At 43.4% G+C, this 14,551-nt stretch overlaps 1 protein-coding gene across 2 annotated transcripts in view; it reads left to right on the top strand.

The window, feature by feature from the left end:
• The first annotated feature begins 423 nt into the window (after positions 1-423).
• The window catches only part of CHCHD6 (coiled-coil-helix-coiled-coil-helix domain containing 6), a 223,927-nt gene continuing 209,799 nt past the window's right edge, over positions 424-14,551 (top strand). The window contains exons 1-4 of one of the 2 annotated variants that reach the window (XM_069736290.1): positions 424-595; positions 2,165-2,288; positions 2,368-2,434; positions 5,375-5,519. In XM_069736290.1, the coding sequence (XP_069592391.1) occupies positions 449-595; positions 2,165-2,288; positions 2,368-2,434; positions 5,375-5,519 (483 nt within the window). In that variant the 5' untranslated portion in view covers positions 424-448. The remainder of the gene's footprint in view (positions 596-2,164; positions 2,289-2,367; positions 2,435-5,374; positions 5,520-14,551) is intronic. The other variant, XM_069736291.1, reaches the window with a different exon arrangement.

Here is a 14,551-nt window from a genome sequence, read left to right as displayed (position 1 = left end):
CTGGCAGAATTCTCAGGATTATGTCAGGAAAAAATCCTGACGTGTGCACATACCCTAAAGGGGATGTCACTGGCGGCTGCCGCCTTTATTAATGGCCAGAGCAGGTCAAACTACAAAAATCTCACAAAAGTATTTTTTTTTTTTTTATTTTAGCATTCACTTTCTGATTCAATTCACTTAAAAAAATTCAAAAAAATCAGGGTTACAAGATATAAACCAATATCTGGCACCTAGATTTTCTGCCCAGGAGCCTGTCCTCGTTATTATTTAATTTCCCAGGAAATCAGTGAGTCAGGATCAGTCATGAGACTCTATAACCACCCAGCAATAATAAGCACAGCTCAGAAGGACTACAACTCCCGGCGTTCAATGCTTCTTCCTGCTCTACTGTGATTGGCGGATAGGCAATGCTTTCCTGCTATTGGCTGGAGCCTTTTTACCGTATCCAATGGCTAAGGAACGTTCTGCGCATGCGGATTTCTGCCAGACAGTGGTTACTGTGGTGACGGTAATGGGGGGAACCGAGAGCAGCGGCCGGCGGGTGTCATTCGGGCTGGATGAGGAGGAGCGGGTGCGGGTGCTGCGAGGAGTCAGGGTGAGAGCAGGGGATCCCCAAATATGCCTGTACCGTGTGTGTGTATTTATGTCGTGTATATAATGGGCTGTATATATATGTTTGCGTCTATGGACGTCTATTGTTGCTTTGCATGATGGGAAAAATTGCGCCAACCCCACAGAATCCTCGGAGGCGGCAGAAAATTAGCACCGCCCCCTGTCGCAAAATATTACCCATAAGACCCCAAATATGGGAAAAAACCCCTCTGCTGTCAGTTTTTATCACTTTTTTGCAGGATTTCTGTTTGCTGTCAGTGAACGGAAACAGAGTCCCGAAAATCTGCCCTGAGGGATCCGCATCATTAATATTATTGCTTGGATTGTGACGCAGAGTTCACTCTTCATCCCCCGTTCTTGCGTTAGGGACATTTTTTTTGCACAGGTTTTTTTTTCCTGTATATTTATTTTTCATTATATTTTTTTGCACAAGTTTTTTTTTAATTTTTTTTTTTATTTTTCATGTTTAGTTTTTATTTTATTTTTGAATATTTTTTCATTTTTTTTTGCACAAGTTCTTTTTTTTAATTTTATTTTTCATGTTTAGTTTTTATTTTATTTTTGGATATTTATTTTTCATTATTTTTTGCACAAGTTTTTTTTTTTTTTTTTCATTTTATTTTTGGCTGTTTTTCATGTTTAGTCTTGATTTTATTTTTGGATATTTTTCATGTTTAGTTTTTATTTTATTTTTGAATATTTTTCATGTTTAGTTTTTATTTTATTTTTTGGATATTTCGTTTTCGTTATTTTTTTTTTGCCCAAGTTTTAGTTTTATTTTTGGACATTTTTTATGTTTTTAGTCTTTATTTTATTTTTGGATATTTGTTTTTCATTATTTTTTTGCACAAGTTTTAGTTTTATTTTATTTTTGGATATTTTTCATGTTTAGCCTTTTATTTTATTTTTGCCTATTTTGTTATTATTTAGCACAGATTTTAGTCTGTTTTTATTTTACTTTTTGGTGATTGATTCTTTTTTACGTAGATTTTATTCATTTTATCTTTGCTTATTCTTTTTTTCATTTTTTGGTACATATTTTAGTCTGTTTTATTTTATTTTTGCGTGTTTTTCATTATTTTGTTTTTTTTTTTAACAGATTTTAGTCCTTTTTCTAAAATGTTATTTTGGGGTATTTATTTTTCATAATTTAATTTTTTTTTTAACCATTTTGCCAGGTGTACAGACATGGCAGACACACGCTTTCTGTAGCCCCCAGATGCCAGGACAATGCCATTGGCATCAGAACAGACACCTTTTTTCCGTTTCCATTCCTCTGTCACAATTGCATTGGCGTCTAAGGGCTTAAACTGCCGGAGGCGTATAACACCTGAGCCGGCACCGCCTGTGCCACGCACAGAGTGGCTCCGCATGGCATATTGGGTGCAGGTTTGACCCCAGCTCTGGGTCTGCCTTAGATCCGAATTCTCCAAGATCTTTATTAAAGCTCATTTGCATCAGCTTCAGTGTTTCTAGTACATAGCTGCAGTGTAAAGTATGGGGGAAAAGACTGAGAAGCAGCTTACATTTCTCCCAATTGTTCATCCTTCAGCTTTCTGACGACATTATAAATCGTATGAAAGAACTGCAGAGAGGGGAGCAACATAGGACATCGAGGACCAACCCATCACATCAGACGTTACCTCCCGGGGGGCAGCCGGAATCAGGGGGCAAAGGTAGGATATATCCAAGTGCTGTACCTGGTGGATGGGTCGGGTCTGTATACACAGAGCAATGAGTTACCTGTCATTCCAGGCTCTCAGCGATCGTCTGCAGGAGGAGCCGGGCAGCCCACGTATGCCAAGGATGAGCTATACAGGAGGTCAGTGTCTGTATACCCCAAACTAGGAAATTATTATTACTCCAGTCACATCCAAAGCTGCATTAAGATTTATTTCCAGTATCCTTCATTCTTAACAACTAGTTCTAGTAACGGTCCCCAAACAGGTTTCGACCCAAGCTAAACAGAATCAATGAAGATGTTGTCTCGTTAAACCTCTGGAAACTTGATAGAACTATTTACATTTAGATATATTACTTATTATTGATGATAAAATTCAGACCCTCCCCAGACCTGACTTCTTAAAAGATTCAGATGCCAGATCACAACTCCTAAAATTATAAGGGTTGTCTGACTTGGGGGAAAAAACAGTTATTTTAATGAACTTAAAGGGGAAAAAGATGAAACTTATCGCTATGTTTGATTCCTGGAAGTCATGTAGTACTGACATAACAATGCAGGAGTGGCGCCAGTTCAGGAGACGGGTATGTTGTTGTTTTTTTATATGGGCCCTGTAGTATTTAAAGCACCGCTCCAGTGTTGGAGTGGTGTTACTAAACTAAGGTGCCCGCCCCCTGTCTTATACTCGCTTGTCACTACCTTCACCTTTTTTCAGCGCAGCTCCGGTTCCATGGCACCATCTTGTGACTGCAGCTTCTAACTGGCCAGAAGTCAGACACTATTTCGCCAGCCCTCATTTGGAAGTCTATGGGAGCCCAAAAGAGACTCTCATAGACTTGTATTGAGGTGCGACCTCTGCACCAGCAAACACTGATCACAAACGAGAGTGGTGCTGATAGATAGTGAAGAAGGCGGGAGGTAGTGAGTATCAGACATTAGAGGTAGTGATGAGCGAACATGCTAGGATAAGCTGTTATCTGAGCATGCTCAGATGCTAACCGAGTGTCTTCGGCGTTATCGAATAATATGTTCGAGACCTCACGGCTGCGTGTCTCGCTGCTGTTTGACAGCCATAACACCTGCAGGGATGTCCTGTTAGGCAATCCCTACATGTTTTGTCTTTACACGCCTATTTAATGGAAGTCTACAAACACAGAGGGTACCTGTGTTATGGAAAACTTCCTGTCTGGTGCCGGTACCCAAGACTTCTTCTCCTGCAACCCTAAATGACTATCGTCCTGTAGCCTTACCATCTCATGCTATGAAGGCCTTGGAAAGATTAGTGCTTGCTCACTTAAGACCAAGGGTCAATGCTTTTATTGATCCCCTTCAGTTTGCTTACCGACATAGATTGGGGGTGGATGATGCTATTCTTTCTCTGTTACATAGGGTACATTCATTTCTGGAGATGACGGAACCACGGTGCGAGCGATGTTCTTTGATTTCTCGAGTGCATTTAACTCCCTGCAGCCACTTTTACTACACAAAAAGATGACTGATATGAAGGTGGAGGAGGGGATGAGAAATTGGATAACTGACTACCTATCAGATCGGCCACAGTTTGTACAGATGGGAGCAGTGGTGTCAAGCAGATTACTGAGCAGTGTAGGTGCCCCCCAGGGAACGGTGCTTGCGCCCTTTCTATTCACACTGTATACTTCAGACTTTCAGTATAAATCTGAACTTTGCCACCTTCAAAAATTTTCGTATGACTCTGTGGTTGTGGGATGCATTAGGGGAGATCAGGGGGGTGAGGAATACAGAAGGGTGGTGTCGAATTTCGTGGATTGGTGCAATGGTAACTATCTACAACTAAATGTTAAGAAAACCAAGGAGTTGGTGGCCAACTATAGCAGGATAAAGATGGAATGCTTACCGATCACTATTGCTGGTCAGGAGGTCGAGCAGGTGGAGAGTTACAAATATCTGGGGGTCCATTTGGATAGCAAACTGGACTGGAGATGCCACTCAGAGTTTGTCTACAAGAAGGGGATGAGCAAAATCTTAGAAATGTTCTACCAGTCTGTGGTGGCAAGTGCCATCTTTTTTGCAATCACGTGCAGGGGTAGTAGTGTGCGGGCCTCTGATGCTAATAAGCTGAATAAGATTATCAAGAAGGCAAGTTCTGCTGTGGGCTGCAAGCTGGACTCTCTTGGGGAGGTAGTGGAGAGAAGAACTCTGAAAAAGTGTATGGCGATTATGAACAATAATGCACATCCACTATATGAGCTATTCATGAGACAGAAGAGCACCTTCAGCAACCGGCTTATACTTCTGAGGTGTAAGAAGGAAAAATATAGGAAATCGTTTGTGCCAACTGCCATGGGAATGTACAACAATAACATTAGGGTTAAACCACCAAGGTGAATGTCTACTTATTTCTCTACATTTCAGTTCACTCGTTCTGTATGTCCTATTCTAATGTATAATGTTCTTCTGTCAACTCCACTGTTATGTCAACTATGTAATTCTTTTATGATTTTTATGATTTAAGTTATGATTTTTATGATTTAAGTTGTGCTGCTGTGATACCATAATTTCCCACGGGATCAATAAAGTGTATCGTATCGTATCGTATGTGTTGCTGCTGTTAAACAGCCGTGAGACATGCAGCCGCAGGATCTCGAACATATTATTAGAGAACACCAAAGTCAATCAGTTAGCATCCGAGCATGCCCCGATAACACCTTATCCCAGCACGTTCGCTAATTGGAAGCACCACTCCAGTGCTGCAATAAATAAAAAACCCTCTCGAGTGGAGCTTTAATTAGGGCCGTCCAGTAGATGATAACTCCTTTAGTCTCTTTCTTCAAAGCAAACATTATTATAAGCTATTTTCTCGAGATGGACAACTTTTTTTCACGTGTAGACTTGAAACCAGACCCTTTTAAAATGTATTCAGAAAGGTTTACAAACATAGATACAATCCGAGGATTATTAATGAAGGCTAGCAAGAAAAATCCCCTAAAATGAAGATCTATTAGATACACTAAAAACACACAACCCCAAAAACAAACCACCATAAAAACCGTAAGATATCCTACATTTTGGAGCGATCCTTAAATTTTGTCTCCTTTGCAGATATGAGAAGGAACAAGCCATCATCCAGGAAGAACTGGCCCGTATTGCCAAGAGAGAGCGCGAGGCAGCTCAGGAGCAGTACAGCTCTGCCGTCCTACGTGAGAAGAACTACACAAACCAGGAGCGCAGGAGGGCCGAACACCTGGTGAGTGGGAATTGTGTGTGCCAGCATAAAGGTCAGAGGTACTGACAGGTAGGTGGAGAAGTGCCGCACCTGCCCATTGTATAACGGGCAGCTCTGATAATGGGCCGCTGTGCACAGCTGATGCCTAGTTAGATGGAAACTCCCATCATCTAAAGTTATGAAATATTCAGCCGATAAGCCATCGCTGTATAATCAGGGGGCCGTCCTCTGGGACCCCTGTTGTCGAACACCTGTGGCCTCTGCTGACATCATCTGTTGGGAGAGAGTTAGGAGGCCCTCATACACATTAGTTGGCCAACTGATCATGCACAAATTGGCACGCTTAGCCGACTACTGTAGTGTGTATGGGGCCTTTATTCCATTTATTGCAGGTGTGATTGTGTAGTATCCTCTGTTGTCCACAAGGTGTCACCACTGAACTTTACTGTGATTACGAGGACACCTGCTGGTTATAATAAAAATTACATTTTATTTTATTTTTTATTATTTTTTTTTTGTGTGTGTGTTTGAACGTAAGAGAATTTGCTTTTCTATCTTCTTCACTCTTGACAATACCATTACCCCTCTTATTGTACTGCTGCCTTATTTTTCTGTACCAGAACTCCACCTACTCCACCCTCCATTTAATTGGCTGTAAAGCACAATTACGGATGCCCCAGTTCTTATTTAAAAACAATCCTTCTTCTTTTTGCTTTCTGGTTTGGGGCCAATGTCAGTCTCTGCTCCTGAAGACATAAATATTATAAAAGGATTTAGTGACGGTGGGGACGAGCGCCGCTCTGGTAAATGCTTCATTTTATTCAGATTTGTAATTGCTGCAGCCTCCGGGCCCTGAGAGATATTAACATGCAGCCTCTGTGCTGCGTCCCCTTGTTGATTGGGTCTCTCCATCATTACTCTGTGCCTTGGATTTATTATAAAGACAAACACGCCAGGGCGGTGACAAGCTGAATTATGGTATGATCAATCCCCGATGGCCCCAGCACTGTGTTACAGTAATAAATATCTGCATGGGTGGAGGTGGGTTGACTCCAGCGTCGGCTCTGCTCGGTTGGGGTAAGTTATTCTGTCTGCTCTCTATGTGAAAATTGGAATGTTTATGGACTATGCGCTGACCGTCTCCAAATGCCTCCATCTGCAGCATGCCGGCTGTTGTGAAACTACAACTCCCAGCATGCCCTTACAGATGTAGTTCCCATTGATAACACCCCCTGCCTTTTTTTTGCTGGAGATCTATGTAGTACCAAGCACACCGCTATGGGGGCCACTCTCTACAGTCACTGTGGTTGATGTATTTGGATTCCCTACATCTCTTTAATATCGAGAGTCGATCAGGGTTGGTAATAATAATCTTTATTTTTATATAGCGCTAACATATTCCGCAGCGCCTTACAGGTTGCACACATTGTCATCACTGTCCCCGATGGGGCTCACAATGTAGAATCCCTATCAGTATGTCTTTGGAATGTGGGAGGAAACCGGAGTACCCGGAGAGAACATACAAACTCATTGCAGATGTTGTCCTTGGTGGGATTAGAACCCAGGACCCCAGCGCTGCAAGGCTGGTAATGTCACTTTTAACCCTTTAAAGGGGGTAGTCTATAAATTTAGGCGGGCTGAAGAGTTGATGTGAATTGATTTACTGGACCCAGTCCAACGGCCAAATCAATAATCTGTGGTCGCTGGGCGGGACCCCTGAGATCCGCCTGGTACCTATTTCTATTGATTAGCCAGCTTGGTGCAATGAACACATGGTCTCAGGCTGGCTAATCAAAAGAAGAGCCAAATTGTAAGAAGCGGTTTTCATGGATCCCATCCGGCTACCACCGATTGTTGACGTGACTGCTGGTCTAGGATGAAGTCTAGTCCATTTCCCTGGACTGTCATAGGGTCTTCTAGGCCCAGAAGCTGGTGCTGACTGCCGTACAGCCGGCACCTACCTGTGAGTACCTGGATTGGAGATCACTCCGATCATCCAAGTTTAACCTCATAGATGCAGATACAAAAGTACTGCAGCGTACAAGTGACTGAGTGATCGCAGGCGACGTCCTCTCCTACTTTCTGCCTTCGTTTTCTGTATTTGAGAAAAAAATGCTGACATTAGCAGGACGAAGCCGTCACTTAGTCATGTCACCAGCAACCTGCAAGGAAGGGGACACCCGGAGCTCGGCTTCCACAAAGGACGTCCGCATCTCCAGCCTGTCAGCGCCTCCCCTCCTCCTCCAACCTTGATCTGAAAAATTAATTGCTGCTGCTAGAGATAATCTTATTCCTTTCTTAAATGTTATTAGCCTTCATGTAATTATCACTTACCCTCGCTCGTCTAGCCGGAATTATACAGCGTCAGATGCCCGGATGGCGGCGCCGGCTGTGCGAATACATATTTCTCACCTGTCTTGTCTCAGTGACCCGTATTGTAGCAGCAGCAGCCGGGGGAGGACGGACGAGCACAGAAGCGAAGGCGACTTTTTTTTCTTTCTTACTATTTCTTTAACATAAATAATATTTACCTGGATGATCTGCAGAAGGTCACATCATCATCTGATAGGGAAGAAGTAGAGCAAGAGTAGAATTATCTATCTATATATCTATTATCTATCTATCGTCTATCTACTATCTATTTATCATCTATCTATTATCTATCTATATATCTATCATCTATTTATATATCTATTATTTATCTATCTATCATCTATCTACTATCTATTTATCATCTATCTATTATCTATCTATCATCTATTTATCTATCTATTGTCTATCATCTGTCTATTAATTATCCATATCTATCTATCATCTATCTATTTATCTATCATCTATCTACTATCTATCTATCATCTATCTATTGTCTATCATCTGTCTATTAATTATCGATATCTATTAATTATCCATATCTGACTATTATCTATCTATATATCTGTCTATTCTCTATCTATCATCTATATATTATCTATCATCTATCATGTATCTATTATCGATATCTATTAATTATCCATATCTATATATATCTATCTAATATCTATCTATAGATCTATCTATCTATCTATTATCTATATATCTATCTATATATCATCTATCTTTTATCTATCTTCTATCTATCTATTATCTATCATCTTTTATCTAGCGTCTATCTATCATGTATCTATTAATTATCCACATCTATCTATCTATCTATCTATCTATCTATCTATCTATCTATCTATCTATCTATCTATCTATCTATCTATCTATACCTCTCTCAAAGCTCTTTAATGATTTTCTCTATCTACCATTTTATCTCTCTCTGTATATATACACCCCTTTAATATCTACTGATAAATCAGTTTTTACAGTATTTAACACTTTTTGTTTCCCAAATCATAAAACTCCTTTCCAGCCCATCTCTCAGTGTCGCACGTGAGCGGCCAGGACATGTGGGAATCCTAGAGGGTAGTGGTCTTGCTTAGGACCCCCATGTGTTGCCCACCCTGTAGTGAGTAGCTCCTGCATTGATGGACTCGATGCCACCACACCTGATGGTGATTATTAGACCTGACTTTATGCGGCCTGGGGGTTCGGTAGGACAATCCCTGAGGGGCTATAACGGCCGCCATATTGGCTTTCTCACAATCAGATATAACTTTTTAACAATCTGACAACAGAGGACGACTTGAGAACTTATATTTCTGGGATTCTGTAATATTCGCTGCTGGTTGCTCAATCATGCTTTCTGGAAAACAAAAATTAAAAAAAACCCCGAACCCTCCTTTCATCATCAAGCACTGGCAGCCGCCGCAGTCCTCGTTTTGATGTGGCTGTAAATTTTTGGAAGTAATTCCCGCAAACGTTGAGTCGCTTGAAATCCAGTCTTTTTAATTGCGGTAATTGCTTTCCTGTCGGCACCGGCGCTGCGGACGGTAACCGCACTCTTGAAGTGCGTCGTGATTAAAAAGAAGCTGCGAGTGAGTCTAATCAGGGAGGTTCGGAGACGCACACACGCAGGATTAGGCCCTTTGAAATCGGGCTCGATAATGTATTTCCAGCTGGTTGAGCTGACAGTGCTTTCCCTTTTGAAGATAGATCTTATCCGGAAATGTATCTACCTAATAGAACAATGAAATTAATTCTGGGAGACGAGGCCTCGTGCGGGATTTGTGGAGGAGCTAATAGGATTGTGGGCCAGCGCTGGGCGGTTATCTCTAGGAGTTTAATCCCGAAACGGATAAACGCTTTCTTACATTTAAGGTACCTTCACACACAACGATATTGTTAACGATATCGTTGCTATTTGTGACGTAGCAACGATATCGTTAATGAAATCGTTATGTGTGACAGCGACCAACGATCAGGCCCCTGCTGGGAGATCGTTGGTCGCTGAATAAAGTCCAGAACTTTATTTCGTCGCTGGATCTCCCGCGGACATCGCTGGATCGGCGTGTGTGACACCGATCCAGCGATGTCTTCACTGGTAACCAGGGTAAACATCGGGTAACTAAGCGCAGGGCCGCGCTTAGTAACCCGATGTTTACCCTGGTTACCGGCATCGTTGGTTGCTGGAGAGCGGTCTGTGTGACAGCTCTCCAGCGACCAAACAGCGACGCTGCAGCGATCCGGATCGTTGTCGGTATCGCTGCAGCGTCGCTTAATGTGAAGGGGCCTTTACTGTTGAAAATAAATAAAATTCAATGAAAATGATAACTTAAAAAAAAAAAAAAATAATAATATATATATAATGAATAAGTCAAACTTCAGGGATTTACGATCGATGCAATAGTTGCAGAGTTTATAAGAAGCATGAGGGTTCGTAGAGTGCGAGATACGGGGGCTTCAAAATGTCGAGGGTTGCAATGCATTATGGGAAGCCATTGTTACATGAATGTGGGCTACTTACTCCAATCTTCTATGGAAAAGCCTCGATCTGACCGGCTACTTTCAGTGTCTTGTCCTATAGGCTCGGATTAGCAACAGCTTTAAAGGAAGTCTCAGCTTTGAGAACATTTTTTAGTCCTCACTGTTTTGTCTTCTTCCTGTTCTCACGGTCTGCAATCTGACATAGGGCAGAAAACTTCTGTCTTCCAAAAGAAGCAGACTGTTCTCTGGAGTCTAACTTCATACATCGCAATGTATGGATGTGGTAAAACTGCAAGAATACAAATAACAGGTATAAGTATTGAGCTTAGAATTTCACATAGCTATGACATTTACAATTGACAGTGACAGCGCACAGCAAGATGGAGCTTGTACATGTGAAAACAACCTAGTAACAATCACCGTCTGATTTATCAACAATTCTGAATGCACAATTATTATTTATTATTATTATTATTTATTATTATAGCGCCATTTATTCCATGGCGCTTTACATGTGAGGAGGGGTATACATAATAAAACAAGTACAATAATCTTGAAAAATACAAGTCACAACTGGTACAGGAGGAGAGAGGACCCTGCCCGCGAGGGCTCACAATCTACAAGGGATGGGTGAGGATACAGTAGGTGAGGGTAGAGCTGGCCGTGCAGCGGTTTGGTCAATCGGTGGTTACTGCAGGTTGTAGGCTTGTCGGAAGAGGTGGGTCTTCAGGTTCTTTTTGAAGGTTTCGATGGTAGGCGAGAGTCTGATATGTTGTGGTAGAGCATTCCAGAGTAGGGGGGATGCACGAGAGAAATCTTGTATGCGATTGTGGGAAGAGGAGATAATAGGGGAGTAGAGAAGGAGATCTTGTGAGGATCGGAGGTTGCGTGCAGGAAAGTACCGGGAGACGAGGTCACAGATGTATGGAGGAGACAGGTTGTGGATGGCTTTATATGTCATGGTTAGGCTTTTGTACTGGAGTCTCTGGGTGATGGGGAGCCAGTGCAGGGATTGACAGAGGGGAGAGGCCGGGGAATAGCGGGGGGACAGGTGGATTAGTCGGGCAGCAGAGTTTAGAATAGATTGGAGGGGTGCAAGAGTGTTAGAGGGGAGGCCACAGAGCAGGAGGTTACAGTAGTCAAGGCGGGAGATGATGAGGGCATGGACTAGGGTTTTTGCAGATTCTTGGTTTAGGAATGTGCGGATCCGTGAAATATTTTTGAGTTGGAGGCGGCAGGAAGTGGAAAGGGTTTGGATATGTGGTTTAAAGGAGAGATCAGTGTCAAGGATTACCCCAAGACAGCGGGCTTGTGGGACTGGGGAGAGTGGGCAGCCGTTTACTGTAATGGATAGGTTCGTTGGGGAGATCGCGTGAGATGGGGGAAAGATGATGAATTCTGTTTTGTCCATGTTAAGTTTTAGAAATCTAGTGGAGAAGAAGGATGAAATAGTGGACAGACATTGAGGGATTCTGGTTAGTAGGGAGGTGATATCTGGTCCAGAGATGTAGATCTGTGTGTCGTCAGCATAGAGATGATACTGAAAGCCGTGAGATTCTATGAGCTGTCCCAGGCCAAAGGTGTAGATGGAGAAGAGCAGGGGTCCTAGAACTGAACCTTGCGGGACTCCGACAGATAGGGGGCGAGGTGAGGAGGTGGTGTGTGAGTGGGAGACGCTGAATGTACGGTCAGTTAGGTATGATGAGATCCAGGATAGGGCCAATTCTGTGATGCCAAGGGATGAGAGGGTCTGCAGCAGCAGGGAATGGTCCACTGTGTCAAAGGCAGAGGACAGGTCCAGGAGGAGGAGGACAGAGTAGTGTCGCTTGCTCTTGGCGGTTAATAGGTCATTGGTGACCTTAGTTAGGGCAGTTTCAGTGGAGTGGTGTGACCGGAAGCCTGATTGAAAGCGGTCGAAGAAGGAGCAGGAAGATAGATGGGAGGACAGTTCAATATGGACATGTTGTTCCAGTAGTTTTGAGGCAAAGGGGAGAAGTGATATAGGGCGATAGCTAGATACAGAGGATGGGTCAAGAGAGGGCTTTTTGAGGATAGGTGTGATTGTGGCATGTTTAAAGCTTGAGGGGAAAATGCCAGTTGTTAGTGATAGGTTAAAGAGATGGGTTAGGGTTGGGATGAAGACTGTGGTGAGGTTTGGGATGAAGTGGGATGGGAGTGGGTCAAGTGCACAGGTGGTGAGATGCGATCTTGAGAGTAGAGTGGAGAGTCCGTCTTCTGTAATGGTGGAGAAGTTGGTTTTGGAGGTGGAGAGCTGGGTAGTTGGGAGGAAGGGTTCTGGGGGTTGTTTACTAAAATTGTCTCTGATGTTCTCAATTTTCTGCTTGAAAAATGAGGCGAAGTCTTCAGCTGAGATGAGTGGGGAGGGAGGAGGTGCTGGGGGACGGAGGAGAGAGTTGAAGGTGTTGAATAACTGTTTGGGGTTGTGAGACAGGGAGGATATGAGAGATGAGAAGTAGGTTTGTTTTGCTGTGGCGAGCATGGTTTTGAAAGCAGTGAGGGACTGTTTGAATGCGATGAAGTGCTCGATGGAGTGGGATCTTTTCCATCTGCGCTCAGCAGCTCTGGAAGCTCGCCTCAGTTCTTTTGTCATGCTGGTGTGCCAGGGTTGTCTGTTGATTTTGCGAGCTTTGGTATGTGTGAGAGGGGCAAGGGATTCCAAAGCTGCAGCTATTGTGGTGTTATATAGAGTGGCAGCATCATCCGCATTGTGTAGGGAGCTTATGTCTGTGAGAGGGAGGAGGGATTCAGAGAGTGAGTGAAGATCAAGGTGTTTAAGATTTCTGCGAGGGTGTGAGAGTTTGTGGGGTGGGGGTTGTAGACAAGGAGTGGAAAGGGAAGAGAATGTAAGTAGGTTGTGGTCAGAAAGAGGAAGAGGTGAGTTTGAGAGGTTAGATAGGGAGCAGAGGCGGGTGAGAATGAGGTCCAGTGTGTGACCATCTTTGTGGGTGGCTGTAGAAGACCATTGAGTGAGGCCAAAGGAGGAAGTGAGAGATAGAAGTTTAGTGGCAGCTGAGAGGGAAGTGTCAATGGGGATGTTGAAGTCGCCCATGATGATAGTGGGGATGTCGGCGGCGAGGAAGTGGAGTAGCCAGGTGGTGAAGTGGTCGAAGAAGGTGGTGGCTGGCCCTGGGGGACGGTAGATGACAGCCAGTTGGAGGTTGGAGGGGGAGTAGATGCGCACAGAGTGCACCTCAAAGGAAGGGAGGATAACAGAGGGTGGCAGTGGGATTGGGGTGAAGGAGCAGTTATCTGACAGGAGAAAACCAACTCCTCCGCCATGCTTGCTGCTGGGGCGGGATGTGTGAGAAAGGTGGAAGCCACCGTAAGAGAGTGCCGCAGGGGAGGCTGTGTCAGAAGGGGTGAGCCAGGTTTCAGTGATGCCGAGGAAGGAGAGTTTGTTATTGATAAAGAGGTCATGGATAAATGGAAGTTTATTGCAGACAGAGCGTGCGTTCCATAGTGCTCCAGATAGGGAAATTGGGGGAGTGGGGGCAGGATGAATGGGTATGAGGTTACTGTGGTTGCGAGGACGTGTAGAGGATCGTGGCAGGGGATTAGAAATGAGTGTGGGGATGTGATGAGGAGGGCCAGGATTTGGGGATATGTCGCCAGCAATGAGGAGCAGCAGACAGAGCGTTAGAAGGTGTGAGCTGGATAGGTCATGATGTGGCCGTGTGTGCCTGGCGAGAAAGGATTGTATGTGGAGGAATAGTTCTGTGGAGGAGGTGAGATGACTGGGGAGGATGGAGGGAGAAATGACTAGTTCTTTACTGGGTGGAGGGACTACAGGAGATAGGAAGAAATAGAGTAGTATGGGGGTGAATGTGAAAAGAAACCGAAACATTATAGTGGTTTTCTATTCCTTTACCTTCCAGTCAATTCCAGTCCAATTCTAGTCTAATTCATAGCAATTAAAAAACACAACACAACACAATACCACAGAACAGATAGCATGCCCTCACCAGATATACTTTATCCTGGATAATGGAGTTTTAGTAACATAATGCAGGAGAAAGTTTTACCCAACTGTTCTGCTAGAATGTTTCTTACAAAATGACTGTTTCACCAAGACCTTCTTACCCAAAATGCATTGGTTTCTCCTACAATGTAAGTAATTGACAGCTTTACAGAAAAAGCATCATGTAATACAATTATACATAACTAATTTAGTATTAGAGTGGCAA

This window comes from Ranitomeya imitator, chromosome 8 (genome assembly GCF_032444005.1).
Source record: "Ranitomeya imitator isolate aRanImi1 chromosome 8, aRanImi1.pri, whole genome shotgun sequence".
Taxonomy (NCBI): domain Eukaryota; kingdom Metazoa; phylum Chordata; class Amphibia; order Anura; family Dendrobatidae; genus Ranitomeya; species Ranitomeya imitator.
This window is presented reverse-complemented; position numbering and strand designations above follow the sequence as displayed.